At 40.4% G+C, this 16,121-nt stretch overlaps 1 protein-coding gene across 2 annotated transcripts in view; it reads left to right on the plus strand.

Annotated features, from left to right (window-relative positions):
• Window positions 1-16,121, plus strand: part of LOC126356006 (diuretic hormone receptor-like) — a 673,424-nt gene that overhangs the window by 524,660 nt on the left and 132,643 nt on the right. For both annotated transcript variants that reach the window (XM_050006648.1, XM_050006649.1), the window contains one exon: window positions 3,913-3,993. In XM_050006648.1, coding sequence (XP_049862605.1) covers window positions 3,913-3,993 — 81 coding nt within the window. The remainder of the gene's footprint in view (window positions 1-3,912; window positions 3,994-16,121) is intronic.

The following is a 16,121-nucleotide window of genomic DNA, read 5'->3' on the forward strand; positions in this document are numbered from 1 at the left end:
TCGTGGATTACAGCAGTAATCCGGTTAAGGTTGCTGATGCGGGAGTGAACTTTATTGTCTGTTCCACACGGGTGGTGTCTCGAAGCACTTAAATTAAATTCGTCTGCTACCGTTCCAGATAGCTCTATCTAAAAATAATAACATAAGCTAGGAATCTTTGCCTCCCACCGCAGCTGCCGCTCGTCGGCACTCCCTCAGGATCTACTTGCAGGTTCAGATACGGAGGAACGATCAGCTGTATCCACTGAAATGCGGATGGAAGACCACCAAATACTATCTGTCCTCCATTGCAACCGCTAAAGTACAACGGTCCTGGAAACGCTCAGCGCAGTATGCTGCACGTGCAGGAAGGCATGACAAGCAGCTTGTTCCAGCAGGAAAGTGTCTATGAAGTGCTGGGTTGTATTTAGCTATTACAAGAGTGCATACATGCTTTACGCCTCTAACAGAAGAGGTCATCTTCCTCGATTCGACCTAAATCGTCGATGAGACTGACATCGAGGAGAAAATCAGTTTAGATCCTGTGACAGAAGAAGACCTTGAATTGGACGACGACATTCCCTCCTTGGACCATCTTCCCCAAAATTTAGAGAAAAACGTCAAAACAATAAATTGTAAACAAATGTAAATACAGAATAATTACTGGTTAAAATAAACTCATCAATTGAAATATTTTTCTATTAATAAAACCTTCAATTTATCTGCTTTTTCTTTTTTAAACCCAGATTTGAATATTTCGACTAATCTGCACGATTTTGGGCTCACAACTAAGTTGACTTCGCCAAATAGCCTGTAATGGAATAGTAGTGGATATATTCGAATATCTACACGCAATGTGTTACATTTATTTATGTTCAGAGACAAATGCCAACCCCTGCCCCAATCATTGATCCTCCGTGGAAGAATAAAACATTAATGTGGTATTAATGACGTGTAGGGGTATCAGTCGTAAGGGATCAGAATTAGCCTTGGCTCTTAGAGATTATAAAAATCACTGTAACAGAAACCCGAAGTGAATAACTGTGAAATCCTAAAGTCAGACTGGAATTAGTACGGAAAGGATGCATTACATGCCTGTGGTCGCTGCTTATTTTTCCTGTAAAGCGGTCTATAACATACAGTAAGGTTATTACACATTATGAACGTGAAATAATACTAATGAAGGTAAGCATCAAAGGTGCGTCAAAGATAATAATCAGATGCTTTTATAGGCCACCTGCCGAAGGAACCACAACAGAATGGAAGGGTCATCAAGGACTTGAATGAAATTAGTCTGAACACTTTCTCTGAAAAAGACTTAGAGTAGTCAGGAAACCGACTCGAAAGGAGAACTTTTTAGACTTCCAAAAACTAATAGACCTGAGCTTTTCGAATTGGTTAACGCAGATAAAGAAAACAGTTAGTATAAGGCTGTTAAATCATCCGTAGTCAAGTGGATTTTACGAAAGGAAAGAGACAAGTAACTAACTGTAGTGTTCCTGAGCATTACCAATGGATAAAATTTCAAATATAAGACCCGTATGTGTCGAATCAAAAAAGTAAAAGAAAAAAACAGGCAGCGTGGTCTGAGGCGCCTTGTCACGGTTCGCGCGGCTCCCCCGTCGGAGGTTCCAGTCCTCCCTCAGGCATGTGTGTGTGTGTGTGTGTGTGTGTGTGTGTGTGTGTGTGTGTGTTTTGTCCATAGTGGAAGTTAGTTTAAGACAGGTTAAGTAGTGTGTAGGCTTATGGATCGATGTCCTCTGCAGTTTGGTCCTATAAGACCTTACCACGAAATTTCCAATTTACCGAAAAAATTTTGTACAATCAGAAACATCGATCGCTGTTCAATAGCCATGTCAGAATCTTGGTACGCAAGAAAACAGTGATGCATCCAAAAACTTAGCAAAGTAAAGGCGTTGGTGATAAACGGAAGCACACTGAAATCCAAAATGAGTCTAAGGAGAGAAATATGAGGACCGTTCCGTGAATTCAGATGGTTCAGATGGCTCTGAGCACTATGGGACTTAATTTCTTTGATCATCAGTCCCCTAGAACTTAGAACTACTTAAATCTAACTAACCTAAGGACATCACACACGTCCACGCCCAAGGCAGGATTCGAACCTGCGACAGTAGCGGTCACGCGGTCCCAGACTGTAGCGCCTAGAACCGCATGGCCGGCCCGTGAATTCAAAAGTACTATATTGCGACTATTGCGACTAAGAATCAGACGAACGTCACTAATCGCATGGAAATCATCTACATAGCCTCTCACTAACATTACTGGCACAGTACCTCAGAGTGGGAGAAGGATGGCTCAAATTCCGATATTGGTTTTCCGAAATTGTTGCTATGCAGGAGATCGTAGTAATCCCAATCAGTCCTTGCGTAAGCCGAATTGTCAGATACTGAAATCAGAGATGGCTGAATAGAAAATCAGCCGAAATCACTCAACACTGAAAGGTATATAACCTTGATGAGAATGCACAGATATTATGCGTATCAGCTTGCTTTCTTAATAGGAGCAGTTTATTGTAGAACATTGGAACACCGAAGGAAAAGAAGCGACTGAATAAAGCGTCAGTCTCGTTTCCAAGAATTGTCAGACAAGTGTCCACAATTATAGATCTGTTATGGTGGTGTCAAACTGGTGTAGAATTGTGGAACAAGTTTTATGCTCACGCCTTGTAATATTCAAAGAAACCGAAAACCCCCTGTATAATAATCAGCTTTGATCATTCATAGACCTTACGAAAATCAACTCGATGTCTTCGCCAGTGAAAAACAGAGCCCTGATTTATGCTACGATCCTGGAAATCCAGAAAGAATTCGATACAGTTCCGTTGTGGAATGTGGAGAGTAGGGAACAGGTATACTATTTACAACAAGCGTATTATCTTGTAGTCAGCTACTTCCTCTCCTCAGCAGTTATTTTTTCCACGTAACACAGTATCTATTTCAGTATACATTTTGGTACTGTTTCGGATTACACATTCTTATACTTTTAATCTTTTAGTGCAATGTAATATAAGGTTGATTTGTTTATAGATTCTTTATGTATGTCAATGTGTTTGAGTCTCTCATGAAGATATATAGGCGTACGCTGGTCGCACATTCTTATATAATCTGTCTTTGTACAACTATATTTTCTCACTGATGTGTATTCAACCTGTTTACTCTGAAATTGTCTGAGTATGGCATATTCTTAACGAAACTTTAATATAATGGTTTTCAAATTCTAATACTTCTATGTTCCACCAATAACCAACAGAATATTCCGCAAAATGTAACTATCTCCGTTCACAGAGTAATTCATTTAATCTAACAATATGAAGAATGACGTTTAACATATTTGAAATGAATTTAGTATAGAGAAAGACGCAAAAGGTGCCCAAATGTTTTATTTATTTAACACAATTTGTTTCAGGACAACGTGATCCCAATACCAAGCTCTTAAAATTAATATTCCATCAGACACGAAAAAAATACACAAGCTTCAAACATACAATATCAAACATACAACACAATACCTGACAACGCATATTTGCTGCTTGCTTATTATTTTTTACTGTTCGTAATGGAATACCAGTTTTAATAACTTGAGAATGGCATCAAGTCGTCCTGAAAAATGTTTTAAATAATTCAGACATATAGACAACTGGTACGTCTCACCATCTGCTGGTATCATGAGAGAGTTGCAGTATGGCATCTCAACATATTATTTGAAAACACCTTTATTCTCTAATGACATTGTAGATTGCCCAAATATATATATATATTATTATGTTCTTTTGTAATAACGTATTGTTATGTTAACTTATGAAGCGTAGATCTTTTCGGTGCAGACATCTGTTTCATTGAACAATGTCACTTTGCAAATTTTGCCACCTACTTCTAATTTGGGTATCTCTCACATTATGCACGTTATTTGCAGGCCTCTACCTATACATCCTCGTGGTGGAGACCTTCACAGTGAAGAACATTGAGCTTAGTGCCTACGTGGCCATCGGATGGGGTAAGTAAGTACTGGACTGCAGTCAGTCACATTACCGAAGTGCATCTGAATTGATCTATTAAACAAATTCGAAATTTTGTAAGGTTGCTGATATCGTTCACGTAGACTATTGAAAATGTTGCAGGATGGCCATTTATGCCTTGAGTGTTGTATGTGGTGTGGGATCTCCAGCAAGATTAGGAAACCGACCCATTAAAGCCTATACAGATTTTTTAATTCCGAAAACTCGACATTTTCTGGTATTTATTTTGTCTCGGTTATAATAAATGTCCATTATTTTTTACTAATAACAAAATAAAAATATCGGAATATGAGTTAGCCATGGCATGGTTTTTAAATAAACCTCTCTTAAAGAAGAAGTAATTTTTATATGTGAAATTTGTGCTATTTTGAGACATTGTGTCGTAACAGAAAATTGGAAAGCTATCAGTGCTACTTTAATAACAATACAGGCAGAAACGATCAACAATCACATGGCAGAAGGTTTGGTACATTGTTACTGAGACAATAGTGACCCCGTTGCCGTGTGCCCTAACTTAAAGTACGTGTGTACGTGCAATGTATAAGACAGGTTCACACCTAATCTGTACGGTAGTTTCTCGTTGTCGTTGTCGGAAATCCGCTGTAGTGTAAAATGGAACCAGCCCTAAACTGAAAATATTTTTACTAAATGACGAACTACGAATTACAACGCTTTGTTTACTTAAAAAGATTAAAGATTTGGCTGCCGTTTCTGTGAAATAATAAGAAGAAGAAAATTGTGGCAACAGTAACAAATTAAGAAGTTGACAACTATTCATTCATAATGCACAATAAAAATAGAAAGAAGCTAATGTGCTGGCAGTCTACATAATATGCCTTTATCTGCTTGTAGCACTTGTAAACGGACAAATTAACAGGAAAACAGACTTCTTCAACCTCAGTTTTCACTCTCTATCACTGAAAATTCGTCATGCCCTAACACTGATATAATCCCTGATTACAAAATGATTTTTGAGCAGAGTTTCAAAACATGAAAACCGGAACGAGAATGCTGGTGATTTTTTTCCTAGTATTCAACCACTTACGACTTTCTTTTGTTAATTTTTTGTACATTTATTGCAGGAGATAATAGGAACAAAATACCTATGATCGATTATTTCAGAACCCCGATATTCTGAGTAGGTTTAACAGTCAGGTTAATGTGGCGTGGAAAAAGGGATATAAACAAAAACCTGTTGTTCCAGCGACAGACTCCGTCCGTACTCTCTATTAAAGCCGCGGTTGCGAAACTAGAAATGCTAGAGCAATTTTACTTATTTATTGAAATGTGACACTAAACAGGTACACAGATTTGCTGCCGTGGCGTGAGCTGTGTCCCATAGGCAGTATGTGACGTCCATACGATGGACTGCAGAGGCAGTGCACCAGCTACTTGTCGGACAAGTAGAGGGTCTGCTCTAGTCGCATTGCTTGAGGCGGCTTGCCTGGTGTGCACATCCTCTAGCCGTAGCGGTTGGCAGAAAGCCTGAAAACGTCCAACCTAAACTATGATCAATCACCGAAGATCTGCTGTGTGAGGCATAGGCGACCGCTGGGCTGTCTCTAAGCAGCGAATCCCGTTCGAAGCCCGGGAACGAAACCAGCGGCTCCGACTAGTAGACGCAGCTGCTTGGTGAGGTCATGTGTGTACTATAGCAGCCGTCACTAAAACGGGCATCACAATGTCATTTTACCGACTTACAGCGTTTCCAGTTAATGAAAATTTCAAGTATTAAGTAAAAATTCCGAAAAAAGTAGTAGACAGCTATATTTTTAATCTAGAATATTACGCTGTACTTTCTAAAAGTAAATTCTCCCCAGCTGCTATGAGAAAAATAAAAATTTTCGATACGAACAATGTTGAAGAGAAGCAATTTCTTAATTACACCTCTTAATTAAACAGAACTACTGGAACATTTGCGCTGAAAAAATGCATTATCATAACGAAAGTTTTTAAATGCATATGTACATACACTGAAGAGCGAAAGAAACTGATGCAAGTACCTAATGTCGTGTAGAGCCTACGCGAGCACCCAGAAGTGCCGCAACACGACGTGACATGGACTGGACTAATGTCTGAAGTAGTGCTGGGGGGAACTGACACCATGCATCCTCCAGGGCTGTCCATAAATCCGTAACAGTACGAGGGGGTGGAGATTTCTTCTGAACAGCACGTTGCAAGGCATCCCAGATATGTTCAGTAATGTTCATTTCTGGAGAGTCTGGTCACCACGGATAGTGTTTTAACTCAGATTCTGGAGGTTTGGAGTGTCGCATTGCCCTGCTGGAATAGCCAAAAACCGTCGGAATGCACAATGACCATGAATGGACGCAGGTGATCAGACACGATGCTTACTTTCGCGTCACCTGCCAGAATCGCATCTAGACGTATCAGTGGTCGCATATCACTCCAACTGCACATGCCCCACACCATTACAGAGCCTCTATCAGCTTGAGCAGTCCCCTGCCGACATTCAGGGATTCATGAGGTTGCCTCCATACCCGTACATGTCCATCCGCTCGTTACGATTTGAAACTTAACTCGTCCTACCAAGCAACATGTTTCCAGTCATCAACAGTTCAATGTTGGTGTCGACGAGTCCAGGCGAGGAATAAAGCTTTGTGTTGCTTTGTCATCAAGGGTATACGAGTGGGCGTTCGGCTCCGAAAGCCCATATCAATGATGATTCGTTGAACGGTTCACACACTGACACTTGTTGACGGCCCAGCACTGAAATCTGCAGCAATTTGCAGAGCAGTTGTACTTCTGTCACGTTGAACGATTCTCTTAAGACGTCGTTGGTCCAGTTCTAGCAGGGTCCTTTTACGGCAGCAGCGATGTCGGAGATTTGATCTTTTACCGGATTCCTGGAATGCACGATACATTCGTGATATGGACGTACGGGAGTATCCCCATTTCATCTCTACCTTGGAGATACTGTGTCCCATCGCTCGTGCGCCGACTATAGCACCATGTTCAAACTTGCTTAAATCTAAATATACTGCCATTGTAGCAACAGTAACCGATCTAACAACTGCGTCACACACTTGTCGTCTTATACAGAAACTGCCGACCTCAGCGTCGTATTCTGGTTGTTTACATATCTCTCTATTTGACTACGCATGCCTATACCACTTTTTTGGTGCTTCAGTCAATTGTATAGTGAGAAAATTGGAAGTATTCCGAGATAACGGGATAAAATACCGTACGAGGTATGTATCTGTCCCGTCTGTGTAGCGAAATATGCCGTCGCTGATGTATTTGCGTTATTTTGGCCTTGTGGAAAATTCGAGCCAGAAAATTCTAAAGAAAATTACAACATTAACTTTGGTAACATCTGAGATATCATTATTGTCTCGTGTCATCTATGAACACATTTTATTTGCTTGAGACTCTGTGTGTGCCAGTGCGCGACTACAAGCGTGCCGCCGCCAAGATTTTTGTTCCGACTATTCGCATTAATATGGCCGAGAATATTTTCTATCTCAAGAAAAATTTTTATTTGCAGTTCTTACTGATACTTTGTCACTGCACTCATCATACAAATCGGCGATATACGCGATAGAAAAATAACTGCAGGTACTTTCAGGCCACTACCTCCGTTGAAGTCGAGCAATATACATTCGTGCGTGTAGTTTTGTGAAAGCCAAATTTTATCGAAGTACACCACAAAATTATTGTCCTCGACAAGTAAGAAGAACGTTGCACAGAAAACTTCGTTCTTGCAGTTACAAAGGCACTGCATCCAGTTAAAATTTTCGTCCATCGTTACACTTTCTGAATCAGAAACCAAGTGAACAGAGAAGAGAAAGAACGGATGTTTCTGAGCGAGAATAATTGACTTTTTTCACCGAGATCAACTTGTATTTTTCTAGCGATCGGATACTCTTATCGGTCGTGGTAACTAAGTACATTTATACGCACTAACATTTTGTCAAAAGCGTCAAATTACGTAAATTTCCGTTTTCATCTATATTCCTTGTTTGTAGAATCAAGACACATGTTCATATGTAGCGATTCTGCGACGTTACTGAACGGTTAATAGGCATTATAGTCGGTTCCGCTTGCGCAAAATTTATTTTATTTCTATTTTCTTCACACTTAGTCAGATAATTAATCTTCAGTACATCCAATACGACAATTTTAGATTGTTTTCGCATGTCTTCGCGCCTCCTACGCAGGCCCTTTCTTCTGTATTTCGTTCCCCAACAAAATACGCCAATGCGCTATTCCCCGGAACACTGAAACCACACGTGAACACCCAATATCGGATGCAAACCAAGATGGTGATGTACGTTACTGCTGACATTATGGCAACGAAGCTATGAGGTGGGCGAATCCCAGCACTTACCCCTCTGAACTGCAGGCAGCGGGTGCGACCGTGACGTATCTAATTTCATGACGCCCACTCTAGCAGTACGTTCGACAGATGACACATGGGAAAACTGCGTCGGCAGAACACAAGATGCCAAATAGTTTTGCCCTCTGAAACAGGAGTCTTTATACTTCATCTGGTTGCTTTTGTTTGCTCAGGAGGCGGGTTCCTATTACGTATTCGGCTGTGGAAATGTCACGCTGCGCTACACTTGCACCTATATGGTATGCCACCAACGGTAGAACGCAGCACAACTGATTTTCCGGCATACTGAATTATCTGCCAGAATTATCAGCGCCAGGATGTGGAACTGCCGCTGTGGCTTACCTACATGTAAATCCACTCTTTGCAAAGGCATACTCCCAGTTTGGACTGCAAAACAGCAGTGGAACATCTTCAGTATTCTATTCATGTTGTTGTTGTTGTTTTGGTTGTTGTTGTTGTTGTTGTTGTCTTCAGTCCTGAGACTGGTTTGATGCAGCTATCCATGCTACTCTATCCTGTGCAAGCTTCTTCATCTCCCAGTACTTATTGCAACCTACATCCTTCTGAATATGCTTAGTGTATTCATCTCTTGGCCTCCCTCTACGATTTTTACCGTCCACGCTGCCCTCCAATGCTAAATTTGTGATCCCTTGATGCCTCAGAACATGTCCTTCCAACCGGTCCCTTCTTCTTGTCGAGTTGTGCCACAAACTCCTCTTCTCCTCAATTCTATTCAATACCTCCTCATTAGTTATGTGATCCACCCATTTAATCTTCAGCATTCTTCTGTAGTACCACATTTTCAGAGCTTCTATTTTCTTCTTGTCGAAACTATTTATCGTCATTGTTTCACTTCCATACATGGCTACACTCCATACAAATATTTTCAGAAACGACTTCCTGACACTTAAATCTATACTCTGTGTTAACAATTTTCTCTTCTCCAGAAACGCTTTCCTTCCCCTTGCCAGTCTACATTTTATATCCTCTCTACTTCGACCATCATCAGTTATATTGCTCCCCGAATAGCAAAACTCCTTTACTACTTTAAACCTCTCATTCCCTAATCTAATTCCCTCAGCGTAGCCCGACTTCATTAGACTACATTCCATTATCATTGTTTTGCTTTTTTTAATGTTCATCTATTCATGTTGCTTTCTGCATATGTAATGAGTATCTCCTCATTGTGGAACCAATATTTGCGTATGTGGTGAGAACCCGTTCCTGTCAAGGTTATTAAAAAAGAGGATGGGGTTGGGAAGGATAGGGATTTGTTTCTCGAGTTTCCACAACATGGTCTTTATCAGTCGGACAGTATCCCTGTAGGGAGTGGAGTGTCACGTGTCCATCTAGATTAGGCTGTTCCAACGCTGCACGTGGGGCAAGGGCTTCGTCGCCCGCGTAGGCAGGTGCAGCTAGCGTAGCCTAACCGCATAAGGCCCTATTACGCGCATTATGCACATGATCGAGCTGTTTGGCCACCATTGACCGAATGTGCTCGCTCTGTGGAATACAATCGCATATAATACAGCCTAGCAGCATGTCCATCCACTTGTCAACCATTTGCCCACCCATGTCCACCTGTACACCTGCCCACCCGGCCGCCCTGGGCAGGCATGGGATCTGAAACAATAGCAACTAGATACTTTAAACGACTATGATTATAGAAAATTAAGTTTTCCACCTGCAATGTCACGAGTGTCAGAGAATGTGAAATATTCAGAGAGAAACTCGATAGTGGCACACTTTATAGTCTTGTTTCGAAGCATCCAAATGAGCCAACAAACTTAAGATACCCTTTCAGTGACCAAGTCACCACAAACATAGAGCTGAAACGGAAATTCCAACACTGGTTCACAACTTCAAACCAATCAACAATTTTCAATTTTCTCTGTCGGCAGAATGATAGTTATCGTTGCCAAAGTGACACTGGTATTCTAATCTGTAAAAAGCATTTATGCACAATTGCGTTGATAACTCTTGGAAGACTTTAACAGTTTACTTGTTTACATTACTATGACTCGTCATCATAACTAAAAGTCCAGAACAGACAAAGTGAAAAACTGCAGTTAAATATAAAAATAGTTAAAGTATTAAACTGTAAGACAGGAAAAATAAAAACGGATCCAGAATCTTGTTACGAAAGCAACACATCAAGCGGCCTTCCGGCATACATGATGCTCACTTAAAAATGAGCAGCAATCCGTGCTCATGCGTTGTACATATAAAATGGGACAGTTATGTCCGTAAAGGGAAGGTGAAAATTTTAGTCTGCTGTGAGCGAGAACTGAAATTTAAACCGTTATTTCTGTGTATTAAAATATAATTTAAAAATAAGTTTTCTTTTTTAGAAGTATTATCGAATAATCCAGAGTTGTAGTCCCCTTTTATGTAATTTTCTTCAAGAACTCTAATTTGTAAGTATACCTCTGAAGTATCCGCAACAATATTAATCACTGAGTTATAGAACTGCCATTAGTCTCAAAAGGCAAACCACCTCCGCTAGGACCTCGCCCAGTCGGCGGTGCGGGTTTCCCGCAGCGTCCTCTACGCTCCTCGGAGAATGGGACCTTATCATCATTCACAAAATTCCCTTTTTCTATTATTTGTAATTCCGTTGCATTCTTCATAATTATGAATCTATGATAAGAATTTATTTTGTCACAGGATTTTCCTTCCGGTACGTGCCTTCTAGATAATTATTCCTCCCTGTTCTACTGTAATTGTCATCTTCGTACCCCTCACTTTATCTCATGTTTGTGCATTTCGCTGTAGCTTTGGGTGTTGGCTGTTTTCCGCAACCAGTTGTCACCTGCTGGAAATCTTTAAGTGCCTCTCGTTCTTTTCCCCGCAACCAGCGCCCTCTCATAATTCTGCCTTCTTTTGTCTTCCTTACTGCCCTTCCCTATCACTTAAGTTCACTTAATTTTCTCAAATATATTGCTTCCATCTCATCAGCTAATATTATATACATCAGTAATACGAGTGCACATCGACGGGGTTCCTTACCGTAACCCTCCTTTTTTTTATCATCAGTCTTCTGATTTGCTTGAAGCGGCCCGCCACGAAATCTTCTCCTGCCCCAACCCTTCCATTACATAGTAGCGCTTGCAACCTACGTGCTCAGTTATTTTCTGGATGTATTGCAGTCTCTGCCTTCCTCTTCAGCTCCGTCTGCTACCATGGAAGTCATTCCCTTATATCTTAACAGATGTCCTGTCATCCTATCTCTTTTCCTTGTCAGTGTTTTCCTCATATTCCTTTCCTCTCCGATTCTGCGCAGAACCTCCTCAGTCCTCACCTTATCAGTTCACATAATTTTCAATATTCGTCGGTAGAACCACATCTCAAATGCTTCGATTCTCTTGTGTTCCGTTTTTCACAAAGTCCATGTTTCAGTACCATACAATCCTGAGCTCCAAATGTACGTTCTCAGAAATTTCTTCCTGAAAGTCAGGCGTATGTTTGGACTTCTCTTGTCAAGGAATGCCATTTCTGCCAGTGTTAGTCGCCTTTTGATATCCTACTTGCTCCGTCGGTCATTGGTTATTTTGCTGATTGTTTCGTCTTCCATCGATTTAATCTCAATCCATATTCCGTACTCACTAGAATATTCATTCTACTCAGCAGATTATATAATTCTTTCTTCATTTTCTCTCAGGATGGCAATGTTAATAGCGAATCGTAGCATTCATATCATTTCACCTTGAATTTCAATTCTACTCCTGAAACTTTCATTTATTTCCATCATTGCTTCTTGGATGTACAGATTTAACAGTAGAGGCGAAAGACTGCAGCCCTGTCTTACATCCTTTTCAATCCAAGCACATCGTTCTTCGTCGTCCACTCTTATTATTTACTCTTGGCTCTCACACATATCGTATATTACAGGTCTCTCCCTATAGCTTACCTGAACTGTTCTCAGAATTTCGAACATCTTGCTCCATTGTACATTGTCGAATTCTTTTTCCAGGTCGATAAATCCTATGAAAGTGTCTTCATTTTCTCTTTAGTCTTGCTTGCATTATCAACCGCAACGCCGAATTGCCTCTCAGGGGCCTTTACCTTTCCTAAAGCCAAACTGATCGTCATCTAGCCCATCCCCAGTCTTCTTTTCTATCCTTCTGTATATTATTCTTGTCAGCAGCTTGGATGCATGGGCTATAAAGCTGATTGTGCGAAATTCTCGCCTTTGTCAGCTCTTCCAGTCTTCCGTATTGTGAGGATGATGCTTTTCCGAAAGTCAGATGGATGTCGCCAGAATCATCTATTGTACACACCAACGTGAATAGTCGTTTTGTGGTCACTATCCCCAATTATTTTAGAAATTTCGATGCAATGTAATCTATGACTTCTACTTTATATGATCTTAAGTCTCCAAAGATCTTTAAAATTTTTATTCTAATAATGGCTCCCCTATATCTTCTAAATCGACTCCTGTTTCTTCTTCTATCACAGAAGACAAATCTTCCCCTTCATGCACGCTTTCAATCTACTCTTTCCACCTATTCGCTCTCTCCTCAGCATTTCATAGTAGAATTTCCATTGCACTCTTAATGTTACCACCCTTGCTTGTTACTTCACCGAAAGTTGTTTTGACCTCCCTGAATGCCGAGTCCGTCCTTCCGACAATAACTTCTTTTTCGATTTCTTCACATCTTTTATGTTGCCATTTCGTCTTGGCTTCCCTACACTTACTGTACATTTTATTCTACAGCTATTTGTATTTCCGTATTCCTCAGTTTCCCGGATTATATTTGTACTGTCTCCTTTAATACATGAACTGAAGTATATCTTCTGTTACCTATGTTTCTTTCGGAGTTACCTTCATTGTACCTATGTTTTTCTTTCCTACTTCTGTGATGGCCATCCAGTCCTCTTCAACTGTGCTATATTCTGAGCTGTTCCTTATTGCCGTATCTTAAGCCCTAGAGAACTTCAAGCGAATCTAGTCATTCCTTAGCACTTCCGTATCCCAGTTCTTTGCATATGGATTCTTCCTTATTAATGCATTAACCGCCAGCGTACTCTTCATCCCTACTACTCGTATGATGTGATCTGAGTCTACATCTGCTCCTGAGTACGCCTTACAAACCAGTATGTAATTTCGGAATCTCTGTCTGACAGAGATGTAATCTAACTGAAATCTTCCCGTATCACTTGGCCTTTTTCAAGTATACCTCCTCCTCTTGTGATTCTTTAACAGAGTGTTCGTTTTTACTAACTGAAATTTATCACAGAACTCGATCAGTCTTTCTCCCTTCTGGTTTCTTGTCCCTAGCCGATATTCTCTTCCAACGTATTCTTCTACTCCCCCCCCCCCCCCTCTAACAATTGCATTCCAATCCCCAATGACTACTAGATATTCATTTCCGTCTACGTACTGTATTACCCTTTCAATATACCTTCTCTATCTGTTCATCTTCAGCTTGTGACGCCGGTATGTATACCTGAACTATCGTCGTCGGTTTTTGTTTGCTGTCGATTCTGATAAGGACAACCGCATCACTGAACTGTTGACAGTAGCACACTCTTTGCCGTACCTTCCTATTCGTAACGAATTCTACACCCGTTACACCATTTTCTGCACCTGTTGATATTACTCTATACTCATGTGACCAGAAATCTTTGTCTTGTTTCTCAATTCACTTCACCGACCCCTACAATATCTAGATTGAGCCTTTGCATTTCCATTTTGATATTTTTCAGTTTCCCTACCACGTTCAATCTTCTAACATTCCACGCCTCGAATCGTAGAACATTATCTTTTCGTTGATTATTGAGTCTTTTTCTCACAGTCACCTCCCCATTTATAGCCCTCTCCCGGAGATCCGAATGGGGAAATATTGCGGAATATTTTGCCAATGGAGGGATCACTATGACACTGCCTAGGAAGAAGAATCATTTACTTTTCATTGTTCTCATTTCTGCTACTTCTCATTTTATTCGTCTTTCTTCGATTTACTCTCAATCCATACTCTGTACTCATTAGATTGTTCATTCCATGCGGCAGATCCTGTGATACATCTTCACTTTCACTGAAGACAGCAAGGCGGTCGGTGAATGTTATCATTGGTATTCTTATATCTTGACTTTTAATTACTCTCTGGAATCTTCCTCTTATTTCCACTAATACCTGTTTAATATAATATCAGCCTGTATGATTTACTAGTTTCCCGGTCGTTTCATAGCTTTGTTATTTTCCACCGTTATCCACAGTTTCTGCCAGAAGATTAACCTCTAACCGCCGTCTTTACATTGGCCTTTGGTGGACTGAGAGTGATTTCTAGTACAAATCGCCAAGAGTTTGGCCTTCATCGTCCATTATTTTTGTTCAGAAATTAAGCAGTAGCTAAAAGCAAACCTAGGATCGGTTAGATCACTAAACCTTGGTGTCACTGAATCTCATAACTGAATAGAAAGTATATTACTTTGACAGGACTAGATTTGGCGTTTAGCACATTCCCCCTCTTTCATTTTCTCTCTCTCCGCGTCTCTTTTCCACACACTCTCTCATTTTATCCTTCGCTTCCTCAATCTCTGTTCCTTTAGAACCTTTTCAAACTCTTACATGAGCGTAATTCTCGTTTCGAGACCTCTCATAAGGGAAGGACACCACATCATTTAGAACAAAACAATTTGTTTCATCCCATGTGTAGCTAAAATTATGTGAGTATTGACAGTACAGCTCTCTTCGTAAGAGCACTTTCTTCAAACTGAAACAATGAATAAACACTCTCTAACATTCTGCGTGGTGTCTCTTTGTTCTATATCGTGTCTCCCTACCACTTTCGCGCAACGACGCTCTGAGTTTGTTTTTTAGGGAATTGACTAGTTTGAACGTGGGACATATTGCTGATAAAGTGACGCCAGACCACACATGATATGTAGAATTTAGAAGAGTTCAGTGAGAATAGCGATGATATAACCAAATACTTAATGTTTTCAGCGTCAGCTCTAATGCACTCCCTCCCTGTAAAAGAATCTTAATACTAACTAAATTTAGTTGAAGGGGTTCAAGGCTTTCCTGTTTTTAGTTAGCTGGTAAAGTAACGTCGAAAAAGCAGTTAAGTTTACCATTGGAAATTTTATTCTACTGACAAAACATTGTTTATAAATTGCACTATTGACAAAAGGAGATGTTTTAATACAGGATGGTAAAACCCAACTGCGTTCAACAAAAATGTGAACGAATATTCCCTGAATGGGTTTCCAAGTTCTACAATGGATCGAAGGATGACCTATGCCATATCACATCTATAATCTAGGTTTAAATTAAGTTTCACAAAAGAGAAAACTATCAAAATGGTCTACAGTGACCCTCAATTATCTTTAATTACTTACCTAACTTGTAGTAAATTGCAGTGGCTGATGTGGCTTCTCAATAACTATATAACAGAAAAATCCTCGCGTTTCAGATTTTTGCTTCAAGTGGCAAATGTGAACACCATGAGCTTTAATTGACGATCGACACTAGTGTTACGCAAAATGGGGGTGTAACAGATGAGACTTCTGCAGTTTTGATTGAAGCTTTATGCGCTTTTATGCGGCATCGCGTGCGTTCATTACCTTGTCTGTGTTCGTCAGGGGCGGCAGGCAGCACAGTTACGCTCACTCGCTGCCTCGAAAGCAACTCTCTCCTAACTTCTCCTTACTACAATTTACCAAAGTTGGTTTAAAAAAACTATCTGGCTGTGTTTTCATCTGACCAATCAGGGTCTCAATGTTAACCTTAAGCTCCGCCTA

This window comes from Schistocerca gregaria, chromosome 3 (genome assembly GCF_023897955.1).
Source record: "Schistocerca gregaria isolate iqSchGreg1 chromosome 3, iqSchGreg1.2, whole genome shotgun sequence".
NCBI lineage: Eukaryota > Metazoa > Arthropoda > Insecta > Orthoptera > Acrididae > Schistocerca > Schistocerca gregaria.